This window comes from Sycon ciliatum, chromosome 2, assembly GCF_964019385.1.
Source record: "Sycon ciliatum chromosome 2, ocSycCili1.1, whole genome shotgun sequence".
Lineage (NCBI taxonomy): Eukaryota > Metazoa > Porifera > Calcarea > Leucosolenida > Sycettidae > Sycon > Sycon ciliatum.
The window spans coordinates 33,508,733-33,528,606 of NC_088644.1; the positions used below are offsets into that span (position 1 = coordinate 33,508,733).

At 48.3% G+C, this 19,874-nt stretch overlaps 1 protein-coding gene across 1 annotated transcript; it reads right to left on the minus strand.

Moving 5' to 3' along the window:
* Nucleotides 1–383: 383 nt before the first annotated feature.
* LOC135810514 (uncharacterized) lies at nucleotides 384–18,997 on the minus strand. The gene is made up of 11 exons (XM_065324005.1): nucleotides 18,616–18,997; nucleotides 15,235–15,598; nucleotides 13,764–13,906; nucleotides 13,378–13,458; nucleotides 11,822–11,998; nucleotides 11,302–11,379; nucleotides 10,546–10,827; nucleotides 5,020–5,119; nucleotides 3,707–3,715; nucleotides 2,884–2,979; nucleotides 384–568 (listed from the first exon to the last, which is right to left on the minus strand). The coding sequence occupies exons 2-11, from the start codon at nucleotides 15,446–15,448 to the stop codon at nucleotides 384–386; spliced, it is 1,365 nt and encodes a 454-aa protein (XP_065180077.1). The 5' UTR covers nucleotides 15,449–15,598; nucleotides 18,616–18,997.
* Between the last annotated feature and the right edge of the window lie 877 nt (nucleotides 18,998–19,874).

A 19,874-nucleotide genomic window follows, 5' to 3' on the forward strand; every position in this document is an offset into this window, starting at 1 on the left:
TGTTTCGACAGGGCCTTGTCTCGCGACTTGGTCGCAGGGTGTAATCGGGACTTCACCATCTTGTCCATGATGGGCGCAGAGGCCACATCTACTTTGGGGTGCCCAAAACGACTACGCCATTGGCGCCGAACTTCGTTCGAGGTAGTTGTTGTAAATTTCTCCCGAAAGAATTCCAAAGTATCCGAGGACACTTTGAAATCCTGAGACGATTTGTCAAGCAAGCTTGACTCGTCCATTTCCTCTTCTGACTCACAGTCCGAGGGGTTGGGGATCTCACGGGTTTTACCCGGTGTTGAAGAAGCTCTTGGCGCCAGAGCGGAAAACGAAATAGAGGCACTTCGTGCCGGGTCAGGGCGGGATTGAGCCGCTTCCAGAGCAGACACTCATTCCGCAATACTTGAAACGTCTGAGCCGATTTGCTCCATCACCTGCGAGACCTTTCCAAACTGGCTCATCATGTCCGCCATGATCCTCGATGACTGACCAGCAGCATCGGGAGAGGTAAAGGAGCTTGCAGACGAGTCCATCCTTGAGAGTGGACTTGACAGTTTGATGATTGAAAGGCGGTCTACAGTAAGCACAGAGACACACCAAGTTAGAAATACAACCAAGAGGAAGTACTGTACAAGACAACAGTCGATAACGAGATCGAACAGCTTGCCAAGAAACTTACTTCGAGCGAGCTAGAAAAAAGGCCGAAGAACATAGAGGGAACAAGGGCTTTTATCAACGAAACCTGGTGTTCCACGCATGCGTTAACACCAAGGATTCAAATAAAATCACAAAATTCATGAATTTTCACTACAAAAAAGCTATCAAGAGTTAGGAAACTAGGCCAAACACATTGATATGGAGACAGAGCATTCTGAAGTATAATCGCGAAGACAGTAGACTACTTTTTTGCTGATTATGATGTGGGGCGGCGATAGCTTCGGTGCGATAATCAAGTACTACTAGCTTCCAGGGAGTCGTAAAATACCAGGGAGTCGTAAAATACCGGTATTTTAAGACTCCCTGCTAGCTACACGTAGTCGTAGATCTAGATCTAGATTTTGTACGTCCCGGAATCGCTCCATGTATACATGACTGTACTCATAGATCTTTATTTCAGTACCTACCCCCTAGGCCCTGGTGCAGTAGCATACTCCAAGAGACAATAGCAACTTTAGTTTTACTATCACTTTGGCATTTTTCCACCCTGACTACCACATGCTCACAGAGCTACATATCGAAATGATGTAACATCGTTAGAAGACATACATGCACCAGCAACCTCAGCCATGAAAGCTTCAAAATAATTACAGGTCACGATAGTAACGAGACATCGAGTTACAGACCAGGTCCAACATCCACTGAATTGCTTCAGTGAGAAAGGGCTGCCTTTTGCCAGGTTGGCATGTGCGCACACCGCACGCACGTACACACATACGCACCCCCCCCCCCCCCCCCGCCCACACAGACACACACACGAACATGCACGCATTTATGCACTCGGTCCATTCAGGGCCGTGACCTCTTCTCTGTACACACATACGCAACCCCCGCCCACACAGACACACACAGACACACACACGAACATGCAAGCATGTATGCACTCGGTCCATTCAGGGCCGTGACCCGTCTTACCCAAACCGTTTGGGTACAACTCCTTGGTCGTGACACAGCACGTTGGTATATCTTAGAGTGTAGTTAGACGATGGGCCATACACAGACTGTCAGTGAGCGTGTCACCGGCGTAGCGGCGGCCGGGTACAGCAACAGTCAATGAGATACGGCATCCCGGCATCTCGGGTACTTGAACTACGATGTATATCATAGCAGCTGTACTTGAATGACACGGCCGTAAATCAGCAAGGCAGCAGGGTACGTACCTAGCCGCGGAACACCGCGAAAGCCGAGGCCGCATCACACGGCATGTCTAAAGAGAAGTACATGTATCTGTATGCGCCGCTATGCGGTGATCCAAAAGGAACTAAGAAGAGATAACAGCAAGAATCATTGCATTAATGCTGTACATCCTAGATCATAGTGATCACGGTGCTGAGCGCACTTCAATCGTAAAAAATATAATTCCTAAAATAATTATAAAAAGAGGCCGCCAAGTATTTCCTGGTCCTTGCCACAAAATCGTATCATCCTAGGTCCAATAATTTTCTGGTCGAGGACAAGAAGCCAGAACTGACAACACACTTTCTGATAAATTAGAATGAGCTTCGAAACTTGGACGGTGGATTTGCAAACCAAACGGCTGCCCGTCTTTATCGAAAAAGCCTAGCAGGAAAATCAACAGACCGATGGGTAGCTAATTCACCCAATTGAACCCAGTCTAACATCTTCAAAGAGACATACAACGGGCAAGCTGGGCACTTTCGACCACTCCGGCAAGCGGAACTCGGATCATGGTATTCGGAGAGGAAACCTGGTCAGCCATTATCGGTAGAACTGTCACAGCTCGCCGATTCTTGTAGTCTGTACAGGGAGCTGACTGCTGGTGCCCAGCGGCGTGCTGTGTGCCTGTGGCGCATGTCACCCGTCCGACGAGCGTAGTGTATCAACTTCTTGTCGAGCCATCGGTTTAGAATTGACTTTGACTCGTCCGGGCTACGGGCGGCAAGATGCGGGTACCGATCCGTCACTGCTGAAACCGAAGGAGCCTGTGCATAAGGATGTGATGCCAAAGCATAACGGAATTATTTAGTTACGTACGGTACCACGCCGGAATGGGTATTCATGATTGGGCAAAAAAGCCTGTCGAAAAGGCGTGACTGAGAGACAGATAGGAAAACCATTACAGTATGTGGTAACACAATCCGCCAGAGAGCCAACCTTCACCGCATCTTACCCCATCAACGTCACAATACACACTGTTTGAGAAACACTTACCTTGTAGATGAGAATCCCGAGCAGTACGATAACCAAGCCGGCCCAGGAAAACCATGCGGCGTCCTTCACCCGGTACGAGTGGTAGCCAAATGACAGCTGTACATAACACAGAGACGCACGGGCAGCTGGTGACATCAGGGGCAGTGCAGGTGAAAAACGGAGGTTTCCGCATGCTTCGTGCACACACACACGCACACCTCAGACCTCAGACCTGCCCATCGCAGAAGCGATGATAGCGAACAGCTATGTTAGACATAGCAACTAAAGTTACTTGTGCTGGGATTACACCATTCAACAGCTTGCAAGGCTGATGAATTGACCGCCATAAATTTTTAGCCTGGTATCCACCACACAGCTGATTGAAGTGGCTTTTTCTGGCCAGTGAATCTCTATTTTTCAATTTTTCACACACACACTGGCACACACACACACACACACACATACACACACACACACACACACACACACATACACACGTACACACACAAACACACACACACACAAAACACACACATGCACACACACACACACACACACACACACACACACACACACACACACGTGCACACACACATGCACACACACACACACACACACACACACACACACACACACACACACACACACACACACACACACAAACAAACAAACACTTATCTACATCGGATCGACTCCCAGGGCAAGCTGAAGAGAGGGCACAGAGCACAGGTTGTAGCCATACGTACAGCCAGCGACTTACCACGGGAGACATCTGCAGGAACGCTGACAAAACCGGTCCTATTGTTGTAACTGCCATACTGAAGGTAGCACTATGTTCTCTTACCATCAAAAACTGAACATGGAGCAGATACACACAGTGGAGCAGATACACACAGTGGAGCAGATACACACAGTGGAGCAGATACACACAGTGGAGCAGATACACACAGTGGAGCAGATACACACAGTGGAGCAGATACACACAGTGGAGCAGATACAGTACAGTCAGCCGTCGAAGAACGAACAGCCTAGAACTTCACGAAGCACAGCATACCGCAGATGTAACACATGAAAATATGAACGATCTAGGCTATGAGGTTGACCCCCCCCCCCCAGTTTTTCAGAAACTGACACTACCATACACACACATGCACAGAGGAAAGAAAACTAAAGCATGACAGATTACCTTGACTTATATCAACTGCGTCGCATACACACTCTGTATGATCATGTGTAAATTGACGTCCTAAATGGAGAGCATACATCCCCCTTCTTAAAAAAAGTGAGCGTCTGGTGTTGTTGCTTTTTTCATCTACTCAAACCTTGCTCAAGGCCTCATGATGTCAAATTCAATAGACTCTCCCCCCCCCCCCCCCCCCCTCACCTCACCCAGTCAACAACTTGTGGCTATAGGCACACTGGCACATGAATGTTGGCAATGGGGCTTTCTGGAACTTGTGCAAGTAGTCTATGACTTAGTGACACCTACCGTACTTTACCAGTTGTAAGTCGACCCCGGTTATAAGTCGACCCCCTATCTGGAGGTCTCAATTCTGCGCTTTAAAGTTTTCACCCAAAGAAGCACTACTAACCACCTCCTGCTACTAACACATCAACAAATTATGTAAACATTCCTTATTGGAGGATAAAACGTCCCAATCCTTGAAAAAGGCCAATAAACTGGCAAAATGTGTAAACATGGTGCACTCGTGCATGCAGTGCAGGTCATTTTTTGTAAGATACTGATAGTTCCCGGTTATAAGTCGAATCCCGGTTGTAAGTCGACCCCCACCCTTTCTCCTTCTATTTTAAGTCGTAAAAGGTCGACTTACAACCGGAAAAATACGGTATCCCCCCCCCCACTCCACACGCATTCCACACACACATATACCGCTACAAAATGTGGTGCTGGATCATTTCAGGTGCCCCCCCCCCCCCCCCCAACCCACCAGAATCGGCTGCACACCCGGTCGCACTTACAAGAAGGCACAGTAGCACTGTAGTAGCGATTTGCTGTGCAACAAAAATGCTCACGGCATGTGTGCACGTGTCGGGGTGATGCAAACCAGCCAGACTGCTATTGAGTGGAGAACTGTAGGTGCGGGTGAGGTTGTTCTCATAACCGCCATGCTTGTAAAATGTACACCGCCAGGCAACCTTCAGAACCAGCCAGACTGCTATTGAGTGGAGAACTGTAGGTGCGGGTGAGGTTGTTCTCATAACCGCCATGCTTGTAAAATGTACACCGCCAGGCAACCTTCAGCAGCAACAACAGAAAATGGAGAGCACTAAGAGATTCGCTACCAACAATGTACCGTGTACTTTGAGTCGCCAAGAATGGTACCGTGGATGTGCCAGAAAAAAGTTTCAAAGTCCTCAACCGCCAAAGGAGCCTCTGATGCTGTTCAATTAGCTTGTGAAAATCAAGTGCCACGCTTTCACAAAACAACAATAGCACAGTAAACCCCTTCTTCTCCTAAGAAATGGACATGATGTAATGCAAGCAAATAGCTTGCAGACGAAGCTTAGCAATGGGCTATTGAATAGCAGAATAGAATTGCAATTATTTAAGAAACAGTGTTATTATGCACTTCCCAAAGTACTGCGCTTTTCAATGAAATTCGATCGCCTGAGTCCAGTACATACCGGGCACTGTGCAGCCCTAGATTTGCAAGTTCTGGGATGTGAACTGATGCATCCCAGTAGCAGCGTGCAAACATGACCGTCACGAGACCGGACTTCATTGAGCAGCATTGTAGTGTAGGTCATCATAGTGCAGCAGTACAAACCCACAGCTGCCCCCCCCCCCCCCCTCACACACATACATACATACATACGTATATGTTGGACTCAGTAGAGCGTCCAGCCTCTATATGATGTCCAACCCCTATATAGAGTCCATTAGTCCAAAATCCACTGTACAGAGTCCAAACTTGAAATCAACTGTGAGCTCAAAGTTTCGATGGACATCACTCCCTGTATAGAGTCCAGCCAATTGGCTTCACCCCTATATAGAGTCCATTGGTCCAAAATCAACTGTACGGAGTCCAAACTTTGAAATCAACTAAAAAGGTCTTTATGTGGACAACGCCCCCTGTATAAAGTCCAGCCAATTAGGCATCCCCTATCGAGTTCGAAAATAGACATAGGATCTGCTGTAAGCAGTGAATATTAACCAGAATGCGGCCTCTCCCTTTAATCCTTTACATCATTCACTTCTCAAGATAAAAAAAGATGTATTGAGGCGCCACTGCAGCCACTTCATTACATGAAAAACAAACAAACACCATCCTCAAATCAAGTGGTCTCTTCGCAGACGCTGCAAATTACAATATCTCAATCATGTAGTGTTGCCAAATTATTGTGCATGCACACACACATGCACACACCCACACAACGCCAAGAAAATACCTAGAAAAAAAACAAGAATCGAAAGAGAATAATGGAGAGCCCAGGATTAATTATTTGTTTTCAAATTATTGTGCGCGCACGCGCGCGCACACACACACACACACGCACACACACACACACACAAACTTATACAACGCCAAGAAAACACCAAGAAAAGAGTAGAGACACAATACACACGCAACTCCAACAGCCATGCAAACGTCCAGCCATTTACATGTAAAGTCAAGAGGGATAACAAATAATTATACGAAACGAATGCGTACGGGGACGGGTACACGCACGTTTACATACACGTAGTAGTGTAAGAGAGTAACATAGTGCAGTGGTCAGCATAATACTAGCACATGCTGAGAGTGCAATAGCAAGCTTCACCATTGCTCATGGCCATGGAAATGTTCAGCAGCACTCAGTTCCGCAAGCTTCTGAAGATCAGCACACCTGCAACAAATAGATAGCACAAGGATACGCGTATTACCGTAATGATGCATGGGAGCACACAACTACCAAGTTCTCAACGAATGTGATGCTCAATGAAAATCAATCCACTCAAAGACCTGTGAACAGGTGATGGTGGGGACAATAATCTATTAGTAATACGAGGAATAAGATCGTTTGTGCACACTCAAGACGCACAGACACACCAACATATATGTAGTGTACACAGTGTTTCACTTCACTGCAACTAAATTGAAATGAGATGATTTGAACAATCTGTACAGCGTTGCTGTCAGTCAGTCTTCCCCAAGATGGAAATGCAATGATTTGTTGTCACGAGGCAGTTTCACTGACACAATGTCATGTTCGTGACATCAAAACGGTTACTTCAGGGAATACGAGTATTAGCTTGAGAAGCTTTTTCTTGTCATTGGCATACAAGCAATCCTCCTAGTCCTACTACTACTAGTACACTGGCACTGCGTTTGTGGATCCCATTGTATTTGACATCATACTACAGGAAGAGTGTCGTGGAGTTCACATAATTATCACAGGGATAAAAATACATTTCTCATGAAATAAAATAATAATTGATGATAGCTAGACGATCATATACGATTGATGCAAAGTCCTTGCAGTCCTTGAGGACTATTACGAAGTGGTTGATTACTTTTAGGGCATTCATTCAAGCAACATCAAACAAACGCGATACGCTCCTTGAAAATGGAAAAAAAATTCAAGCATAACGACAGAACAGCTCAGCAGACCTGTCACCAATCGAAACGAGTAAAAGCTTCCTTACCTCAGTCATCGTCCTGCCATGTAGTTGGACAGTCTTTTGACACGGTGGTACAGGCAGCTCTTGTCCAGTCAAACAGGGGTATTCTTGTGGCGTCGAACGGAAGAGAGTGTCAGTGTATCTGACTCGTCAGATTGCAACTGTGCTGAACTTTTCTCTTTCTCCGCTTTCTGCTTTCATCCCTCGCTCTGATGAAACCGTTCAAACTTCTCTTTCTCCGCTTTCTGCTTTCATCCCTCGCTCTGATGAAACCGTTCAAACGTCTTACTGGCAGCAATGGCCAGCCAAACAGGGGATCCTTGTGGCGTCGAACGAAAGAGAGCGTCAGTGTACCTGACTCGTCAGATTTGAACTGTGCTGAACTTTTCTCGTTCTGCAATTTCTGCTTTCATCCCGCGCACTGATGAAGCGTCTTCAGAGAACCACAAGACGCTTTCCAGATTTGATTTTGAACGTCTCCTTATCCTCCTTGGTTAGCTCGAGACAGATTACTGTCAGCAACTGCACAGCAGAATTGGCAGCCATGGCTGAAGTGAAGAAAGGAATGCGCTGCCACGAGGCAAGCAAAACTGAAAATGTGTTCTCTTTCGGGCACAACACACAGGATCGTGACTAGGACGGCGTGACTGGATAAACTGGACTCCTGGACCGTGAATAGGGGACTTGTAGAAAAAGTGTACTCCTTATAGGGGATTGCGCGGCAGGATGAAGCTGATCAAAACTGAGTGGATTCCTGGACTCTGTATAGTGGATTTTGGACCAATGGACTCTATATAGGGTGCTGGACATCATATAGTGCATGGACTCTATACTGAGTCCTACATATATACATACATACACATACGTTCGGGCCTGGTATAAATTTGGCTTTGGAAAATTTATTTTTCATTGCTATGAGGTTCGGCCTCATTTTCTCTGTGCTGCGCTGATAAGTCCAAGGATGAAACAGTTCTGTCCGCAGATTGAGTACATACATACAATACACACACACACACACACACACACACACACACACACACACACACACACACACACACACACACACACACACACACACACACACACACACACACACACACACACACACACACACACACACACACACACACACACACACACACACACACACACACACACACACACACACACACACACACACACACACACACACACACACACACACACACACACACACACACACACACACACACACACACACACACACACACACACACACACACACACACACACACACACACACACACACACACACACACACACACACACACACACACACACACACACACACACACACACACACACACACACACACACACACACACACACACACACACACACACACACACACACACACACACACACACACACACACACACACACACACACACACACACACACACACACACACACACACACACACACACACACACACACACACACACACACACACACACACACACACACACACACACACACACACACACACACACACACACACACACACACACACACACACACACACACACACACACACACACACACACACACACACACACACACACACACACACACACACACACACACACACACACACACACACACACACACACACACACACACACACACACACACACACACACACACACACACACACACACACACACACACACACACACACACACACACACACACACACACACACACACACACACACACACACACACACACACACACACACACACACACACACACACACACACACACACACACACACACACACACACACACACACACACACACACACACACACACACACACACACACACACACACACACACACACACACACACACACACACACACACACACACACACACACACACACACACACACACACACACACACACACACACACACACACACACACACACACACACACACACACACACACACACACACACACACACACACACACACACACACACACACACACACACACACACACACACACACACACACACACACACACACACACACACACACACACACACACACACACACACACACACACACACACACACACACACACACACACACACACACACACACACACACACACACACACACACACACACACACACACACACACACACACACACACACACACACACACACACACACACACACACACACACACACACACACACACACACACACACACACACACACACACACACACACACACACACACACACACACACACACACACACACACACACACACACACACACACACACACACACACACACACACACACACACACACACACACACACACACATCCTGTCCTGTCCTGTAGAGCCACTACCACTAGGGTCACGTGGGCCCCGGAGGGGCAGCAGAGAGAGAGAAAGAGCACGCCACCCGATGGCGCTCCAGATGCGAGACTAGTCGGAACCGGCGAGAGCAGATACACATATGCGGGAACTTGTCCCATTCTCTGGCCGTTGGTCGGTGGCAGTGCGTTGAACAGCGATGGCGGTTGCGTCCCTGGGTTGAGCGGAAACAACGATTGCAGGTGCCACAGTGAGCATTGCAGCACCTCCGAGCGGTAGTGTCACCGGTGACAACAGCAGCTGGTTCGGTCGGTACTGGGCACGAGGTAGAAGCGGAGCAACGATGCACAGCCAAGCCTCCGCGGCTCCGGAACCAACGATGACACCGAGGGCACTGGCATGCACCTCTCTGCTCCGAAACCGGCTTCTGCCGTTCAGCCGTGCACTTGTGCCTAGCGAGGTCACCCTGACGTGCGAAGTGCCGGGCGCATGTGAAACAAGTCACCGGTGCCGGTACGAGGGGATCCGGGGCGTCCGAGGTGTAAGCCAACCTCCAGTCTGGGCGAGAGTCACAGGCCACTCTGTACCAGTCCGCTTCAAGGTCTCATGAGCGGAGGTCCTTTACAGCGCAGTCTTTCCACACACACACACATACATACACACTCACATACATACATACATACCCTGAGGTTTTGGGCAAGGGTCTTGAATGAGTGGGTGACGTTCTCACATGAAGGCACGACTCCTGGTATAACGTTGACCCAGATGAGGGCGGCAAGGAAGATGGCAAGGTAGACCATGATGAGCGCGATTGCCAAGAAGAAGTTCAGCTCTCCGACCACATCGCCACTGATGGTTGCATCTTCTGTGCTATCTCTTGCATGGCGCTGTCGTGAGTCCTCTGATATCAGTGGTTCCTCACCATTTCGCTGCGACGATGACGGGATTCTGAGGAAATCACGTTTCTGGAAAATAAAAATATGGACGATATTCGTGGTGAACACATCTCATAGTGAACGATATCTGAATACACCCAGTCCTCTCTCACCCGGGCAGCTTGAAACTAAAGGGTGTAAGTCAGAAACTTGATGACAACATGTGTATACACAGTGATGAGGGCCGCCGCAAAAACGGATTATGCCACAATATGTGAGGTGCACGGTTACAGTGTACGTGTAGTGAAAATGCTACTCAACTGTTGAAAACTCAGTTTTCGTATCATCCAGCCCCCCCCCCCCCCTCCCCAGCCTTCCTGCAGGTAAAATGAAATCCAGAAAAAAATATTAATTTGAAATTTAGCACCATCAGTTTGACTGGAGTTTGTGTATTCAATAATTATTCTTGAAAGCCAGAATAGCTCCAAACCCGCTCACCCCCAGATGAAGTTTTTCATCTCGAAACAAAACAATCGGTAACAATTGGGGCCTCCAAAGGCTTACCTTCAGAAAGAACTCCAGAAGTACTCCTGTGCTGCATATCAGCGGCACACTGAATAGATACAAATAATCCCATGCAATCTGTGTGGTTGCACACGGCACAGAAAACAGAGTTGGAAAAGTGCCATTGGAACTACGGGAATGTCAGACTTTTTAGGCTGTAACATGTAATTCCGGTACGGTGATACTAATTTCTGCACGTCTCTCATCTAAAACTTCAAAAGCGCACACAGACACCAATACACATCGTCCAGTCAGAATGATTGATTCTCTGCACACCTAACCTTGTCCTGTGCCCGCACACCTAACTTCAAGTTTTGATCACCTCGGTTGTCTGACATTATTCGAGTAATCCCACCCAGAACAAAGGGGCGATGAACACATGCATGCCGGCACAGGCTGATAACTAGAACTAGAATGCAGCAGGAAAAGAACTTGTCCTCACCTTAAAATGAATACCAGTACATGCATGCAAAGTCAATGCCATCACTGCAGCAAATCTGTAGATAAATCCGGTTCTTACCTCTGACCCGGAGCGATGGAGACGGAAGCACTTTGACTCGCTCATCACAGATGCAGTGTTGTTGATCCCATAGCATGCCATTTCAAAGTCGGTGACATTCTTCTGACACGGTGGTGATATCCAATCCGGTATCATAGAGACTAGGGCACCGCAGATTACTGTGCCGCCACCTACAAGCTGAGAACACAATGGTACGCACATGCCGAACATGGCATCAGCCAGTGAGCTTCGCATGCTGGAGTGGCGGCAAACACCATTAGTAGATAGTGCCACGTTTATAGGAGTAGAATGTGTACACCGGTTTCGCACCGGTCCACCCTCCCTTCTGAGCAAAACTTGGGCCATTCAAGGAATCCGATATCCATGGTAGAATGGATAATGTATACCAGCGCGGCATGCGCAATCCCTACTTGACTAAAAGTCTGGCCACTTGGGGTACATTTTATGCCAATGCTTGTATTATTGTATAATCAAAGTTTAACTACGGTTAGCATCCCCCCACCTCACAACAGAGCAACCGAGTTTTGCATTAAGCTGGGAGTGCCGATTCGAGCAACTGGTATAATGGCTCTGCTTGGAGCCGCTAGATGGCTCGCAGCTGAGCCAGCAAATGACTCCGCTTGGAGCAGGCGAATGACTCCGCATGGAGTCACCACCAGGACTCGAACCAGGGACCCTCGCTTGTAGCCAGCGATGCTCTAACCACTGAGCTATGGTGCAAATAAATAAAACTGAGATCCGAAGAAAAGTAACCATCCAGGATGTTGAGCACAAAGTCGTGGCTCGAAAGTGATCTCGAGCACCTTGGTGCAACAGGCACAGTATACAGAGGGGCTTATCAACATGGAAAGCAGGATTCGCAGCTAGTGTAAGAGTTTAATAAATGGCATGGTCATTGCCTTGTTATGCAGAGCACTGTCCAGTACCGCATTGCGAACCTCAAATCTGTGGCCTCATGATACCTTTTGTATCATGCAGCAAACTATCTTCCAGGCTTACCCAAGTTCTAGTGCACAGACCATCATCAGATAGTGACAGATTCCCTTACCAAGAAAGTCATGCTCTGAACTCTGCGATCTCCGTGCAGCATTCTGTAATCTTTGTTTTTGATCAGACCGGTACAGTAAAACCTGTCAAGGCGATCACTCGGATAAGGAGACCACCTGTCCTGAAAGACCACTGACACCAGAACCAAAAGGATGCTATTTCCAGTTAAACGACCCAGGATGAGGGCCACCTGGTAACAGAGACCACACTTCGAAGGTCCCTTGAATTGAGCTGTTGTCTTAGACAGGTTTCACTGTACATACACTTGATCAGATCATGAGCAGGGGCGTCGGAAGGTATTTTAGTGTGGTACGGTCAGCCATCTGGAGTACAATTTACTCGTGGGGGATGGCTGAGCTGAAAATTTTGGAAAATTAGAGCCCAAATCAGTGCATTTGATTGATTCACGGGGTACTTGGGGTAAATAGTGGTACGGTAAATACCGTGGTGAATGTAGCGTGTGCGACACCCCTGACGAGCCATGGCATGCAAGGTACTGACCGGCTTACCTCCAGCATCACAGGGCGATAGCCAAGCAGTAGATAGCTCAGGGCCATAGTGAACGGAACAAATGTCAGCGGAAGAATCGACTGCAAGAAAGCACACACAGCGTACACATGACATGTGTATGCAAACATTGTATGCACCTAAGGCTTACAAGCCCAGACAGACTCCAATGCGGACAAAGACAAACCATAAAAGTATCCTGTATCATTTCATACTTTCCTTCAAGTACTACTATGTCTTCATAAGGTTGAGGAAGTTGAATTATTTCTGGTTGCACTAGTTTCTCGCAATCAGAGCATTATGAAATTGGTCCATTGAGCACATGGAAAAAGAGCAAGGGGAGGGGGGGGGCACTAAAGACAGGTTTGATTGAAAAGACAAGACTCACCTGTAGCACGCCTCTAACATGTGCCGTTCCCATTCCTGTCAGGATATAGTTCAGTGCAAGAAGCAGTCCAATCAGCGCGGGAATGACGGACCGGAAATACATTTGATTGATGGGCATGCTGAGACGTTGCGGGTCAGCCACATCTGCAGTGTATATGGTACACAGAAATCCATGTAAGGCAACCGGTAAGTATAGCTTATCAAGGAAAGGCAACCCCCACCACCACGCTCTCTCTCTCTCTCTCTCTCTCTCTCTCTCTCTCTCTCTCTCTCTCTCTCTCTCTCTCTCTCTCTCTCTCTCTCCCCCTATCTCTCTCTACCTCTCTCTCTCCTTCTCCCTCTCCCTCTCCCTCTCCCTCTCCCTCTCTCTCTCTCTCTCTCTCTCTCTCTCTCTCTCTCTCTCTCTCTCTCTCTCTCTCTCTCTCTCTCTCTCTCTCTCTCTCTCCTCAGTAAGAAATATCACCGAGAAGCAAAAGGAGGTGTTTTCCTTGTACGTGTGTACATTTACTTGAATTTCCTACGTACACGTACGACAATTATACAAGTAGTAGTTTCTTTGCTATAGCTGAGCCCGATATACATTGAGCTACACGGCCGTTGCCATCATTCTACACGCGGCCCTGAGTACAATTTGTATTCGCGTTTCGCGTGTGCATAAAGCTATGACGCTATCACAACGATATTTGCACTTCTGTATTGTGCAACGTAAATATGAACACCAGACAGTGGAAGCACGGTGAAGGGAACAGTATGTACAGTGCGAGGGCACGTGCCAAGTCTCCTAAGGCGTACACTTTGGATAGTGAATGCATACTTTAGTGGTGTGCACGGGCAATCGGGTACCCGTGCTACCCGTGGGACGGGCAATCGGGTACCCGTGCTACCCGTGGGACGGGCAATCGGGTACCCGTGCTACCCGTGCTACCCGTGGGACGGGCAATCGGGTACCCGTGCTACCCGTGCTACCCGTGGGACGGGCAATCGGGTACCCGTGCTACCCGTGGGACGGGCAATCGGGTACCCGTGCTACCCGTGGGACGGGCAATCGGGTACCCGTGCTACCCGTGCTACCCGTGGGACGGGCAATCGGGTACCCGTGCTACCCGTGCTACCCGTGGGACGGGTACAGAATACTCTAGTACCCGAAAACCCGAAGGCGCAGACGACATCATGTACAGTGCACGTGTAGAAATTCATGTCATACTCCGCATGTCTTCCCAGTGTGTAAGGGAAGGGGTGCATTGTGGTGTTACCATGGAACCATTACCCGATCGGGTATACCCGTGCTACCCTTGGAAAACTACCCGAACCCGATAACCGAAGAAAATGATGCTACCCGCTTCAACTCTTGTATATTTAAAACTGAACTGTTTCATAACCAGAGGTTTCACTGCACTCAATGCATTCAGGTCATCAATACCACACCCTGCTAAGCCATACGACACTGGCCAGCCATACCGCAACCTGCTTACTTTGGCCATAGTGAAGCCGTCTAAATAGCAGACGAACTCCGCAGCAAGCAAGGTAGGTGCAGCCAGCAATTGGCGCGAGGAAGATAATGAAAAAGTAGCCATGCTCCGGCATAGCCTGTCCCCATGCTACCAGCGTTGTCACCACCAATGCAAAGGCCATCACTGCACCCATCCCGATCAGAACCTGGCTGCCGACTTTCAGTACGGGATGCATGGCGACGAGGTCTTCCGTCCGACGGAACGTCACTGCCCTCGCTCTCTCGTGATGCCGGTATGTCAATATGGCTCACACGGTCGCGCATAGGCTTGCAGATCAGCACTGCTTGCCCGGTTTACATGATAATGTGTGAACGTTGTCCAGATCCTGCAGAGCAACACATGTACAAGATCAGTTGGAGGTTGAACACACGTGTCCCTAGCATGGAGGTGTCCGTAGTACAGTAAACCCTGTGACTAACGACCACCCCTTGGGGCCAGAGAAAGCGGTCTTTAGTGGCAGGGGGTCCTTAGTTAGAGGTTTGCACCGCACAACATAGTATGAATGTTAGACCGTCCATGCCTGGCGAAGTGGTCTGTAGTAGCAGGCTGGTCGCTAGTCACGGTGGTCTTTAGTTACAGGTTTTACTGTATTGTAGAGGTGTCTGCAAAGTATTTGCTGTAGGGTTGCAGGTCCGGCGGAACCGGTCCGGCTGGTCAGGCCATAGCCGGACCAACTTTTTGGCCATCAGGCATCAGCATCATGTGTCTACTGCTGAGGAGGTCATGCCTACCCATCATATCCTACACAAAGTATGAATGGCTAGGGTATGGCCAGACCAATCCAAAACTGCTTCCGCCGGTCTTGGGGGTTGATCGTGTACGTGTGCAGGTGGAGCTGCTGCTTCAGGATTTTAGAGGCGCAGTTCCGCACAGCCAAAGACAGGTAGGGTGATTATCCTCAAATGTTCGGAACAAGTCGCAGCATTGGCCCGGTATTCGTAGTAAAACCGCGTTCCTGGTACAATTCTACCTTCGCTAGTTGACAACCAGGGGAGGGGGGGGGGGGGGGTTAAAGAAATCGTCTTATACCGAGTATTATCTACAATCCAGACTTGCAGGTACGTGCTTCAGGCGTCAAGGGATTTTGGATCATTGTCTGCTAATCGGGTTTGTCCACACAGGCCAACCTTCCCGGTTTTTTCGGGGAAAATTCCGGGAAATCGGCAATACTCCCGGGATTTTATTAAAGGGGAAGTGCATCGATTTTTCGAGTAGGATCCAGAAGAAAGACAATTTGATATCGGTTCGAATGGCATATCTCTCACTTCCATACGATAAGCCAAACTTGCCAAATCGCCAATTGTATGCTCACGTTGCCATAGCGACCAGCGTAGTGATGACGTATGAAAGGCTTAGCTCCTCCACAGAGAAGGTCGATCACTGCAGAAATTGGTCATTTTCATTTGTCTTATTGTATTCACGATGTGAAAGAAGTGCTGTGTTCAATGCTGTTAGTGCCGTGAACTATTTATCGCCCTTCTCATGCATTTCCCTAGGGTGACTGTGCCTAGGAAATGGTTTCCTTCAGGACAAGATGCTTGGAATTCGTCATCTCTCCTGAGACATTTTCAGCAAACTTTCAAACCTACGACATTATTTCATTCGTCAATCTCCACCACCCGTCGTCTCACCTGGCTTCAGAACATGTTACGAGAGATAGGAGAGTCGCCAGGAAGCATCACATCCATCTTCAGGAAGTGGAAAGAGCAAACGGCATGGTCCTTGGTTGGGGGAAATGCTGAACGTCTGATTTGTCCCAACCAAGATTTCAGCATTTTGTTCGTCACTATTTTCGCTTGTCTGCTGGTGTCTCCGCACTCCAGCTTTCTCCTGTCGGTGTCACGTCCCAGTACACGACCGAGAGGACTACTAACAAACAGTTCACTGCACTAACAGCATTGAACACAGCCCTTCTTTCACTTCGTGAATACAATAAACCAATTGAAAATGACCAATTTCTGCAGTGATCGACATTCTCCGTGGTATAGCTAAGCCTTTCGTACGTCATCACTGCGCTGGTCGCTATGGCAACGTGAGTATACAGTTGGCGATTTGGTAAGTTTGGCTTATCGTATGGAAGCGAGAGATATGCCATTCGAACCGATATCAAATTGTCTTTCTTCTGGACCATACTCGAAAAATCGATGCACTTCCCCTTTAAAGCAAGCTCCCGGAAAAGCCACATTTTTGTCTTGGATCCAGTATGTTCATGAAAACTCCGGCGACCCACCTCCAGTGTCCCGGTTTTCTCAAAAAAGTGTACGGTGCGCACTCACACTTCGAACTGTGCGCGTCACTTTCAAGGCCTGACCAGCCCAGCCAGCATGATCTGCACTGACAGGCGCGCCAGGCGTGTGCTGACTGATCGAATTGCCTGCACTGCAGTGTTGCACTGTGCTGTACGCAGAGTCTAGAATTCCGGGAATTCCTATGTCGTCGAAATAATTTTTTGGCCGGAAATAGCTCTTTTACACTTGTGTTTGTGTGCCATCCAGGGAATTTGGAGAGAAATACAGGGATTCTGCATGTCTTGTCTGGTTGGTCAGTGTGTTTGTCTTATACCCGATGTCGTACTATCGAGGGTAGACCTGTAACATGTAGATTAGAGAGGTTCGGCTACAAGTAACGTGTTCACGTACGTGACAAAAGCGCCACACTTTGCAAAGCTACGCGGGCGCAGAGTTTGATTCGGCTTCGCCTTTGTGGCAAGCCAAGCTGCATCTCCGGGACAACCAAAATGGCGACATTGAAAAAAATTTACTTCTCGGGCTTTACTCCAGTGATATCATGGTGTTCCTTATTCCGACACTCGAGTGCTGCGCAGACCGGAGGTTCTTGAACAATTCTTCGCGGAGCTCGATCCATGTAGATCACCAGATTCGCGCCAAGCCGTGAGCTCCACACCGCGTACTTTTCATCCTCCAGCCCAGGTGACAGGTCTACACGCCGAGTTTTGGACAAAAAGCGTTTAGCCGAACCTCTCTATTATCACATTGTAACGATTATGAAAATCAGCGTCAACACCACTGCTCGTCAATTACTGCCTTTCGACGGTACACCTGTCACTATTCAACACCTGAGTCCACAATGACTGAGGTGCGGAAAGAGCGTTATTCTTACAATCAGTAAGCCTTTAATAATTTTTGTTGTCTCTCATTCTCAGCAGCTAAGTCTACGCAATCAGACGCTAAACCAGCAACACAGGGAATTTCCATAGGCCCTGGTATTCTCATAACGTACATGGATATCCCGCTTGAACGCAGATGTGCAAACTAACTAATTACTGTCTTTTACATGAGATCCACTAAAACTACATAACGTCAGCGATTACGGTGATCTTACCCTATGCGACGAGCCGGAGGACAGCGGCTGTTGTTGCGTCGGTCAAGCGGATACACAGAATTTTTCTTCTCAGTTCAATTACAAACAACAAAATAGGGGCACAGCCTAAATCCGGACATAGACGGGCGGATGATGACACGACCGGACGACAAGTTTCCGCTCCGCTTCTAAATCTATCGCATGTTGCCCCTACAGCAGCTTGTTCATTCTGTTGCTTGCATCAGCAACTACCACACCATCAATCTGTTAGCCCGAACAAGCTACTCATGCTCTGGGGCCTCCTGGCCTGGCATCGGACGTCGAAGCTGAAACAGGTTCAACAACGGAAATATCCGTCTTTGCCGATTATTACCGGTACCGGTACGGACTCGATGCATCGCTCGCGCTAGCTGTCGAAAAACTAGGCCTAGCCTAGCCTAGCGCTAGGGAGTCGTAAAAAATACGCTCCACATGACATGATTGTATCATTCACGATTCCCTGCGAAAACCCAGTCATGACGACGCGTCCCTGGGCGATGACGACGCGTCCCTGGGCGATAACCAGGGTCAGGGAGTACAATCATGTACATACGTAACATAGATCTACTAGTACTAGTACTAGTAGTAGATCTACTACAACTAATAGTAATAATTATCCTAATTATCCTACTACTATACTAGTACTAGTACTACTAGGGACTCGGAGTAACCAGTGGTAACTTCTCCCGACCCTATGCTATAGGCCTATGCCTATGCCTATGCCCTAGCACTGGCGATGCCCAGGCTCAAGGACAAGGACAAGGTCAAGGAGGCTATGCAGAGCGTGCTAGCGGTAAACTAAAGAAAAGGAGACCCTTGCCTTGGCCTTTACCTGATTCAGGCCAGCAGTGGCAGTTCGGTACGACAGTAGTATGACTCGTTTCTCATGTCTAAAGGTACATGTACATGTACATCATTGTACCGATGTAGACAAAAGTCGCTTTCCCGCGCTCTCCCGATGAACTCGGCAAAACAGACACACGTGAGATGTGGTGTTTGACTGCCCCGATTCGCTCCTCATGCAAGATTCTCCTCTCTTCTTTATGTTGTATGGCAATCTACGCTGTCGGAAGAGACTGCCGGTGTCGAGGAACTTCTTCTAGAAACGCCCACCCACATGTGCCGGTTGCATCCACGTCCACGCGAGCACTGTCAGCAGCTGAAACTGCTGTGGAAAGACGCAGGCTCCTACCCGGGGCCGTGTGTGTGTGGGGGGGGGGGGGAGGGGGGGGGGCATGCAC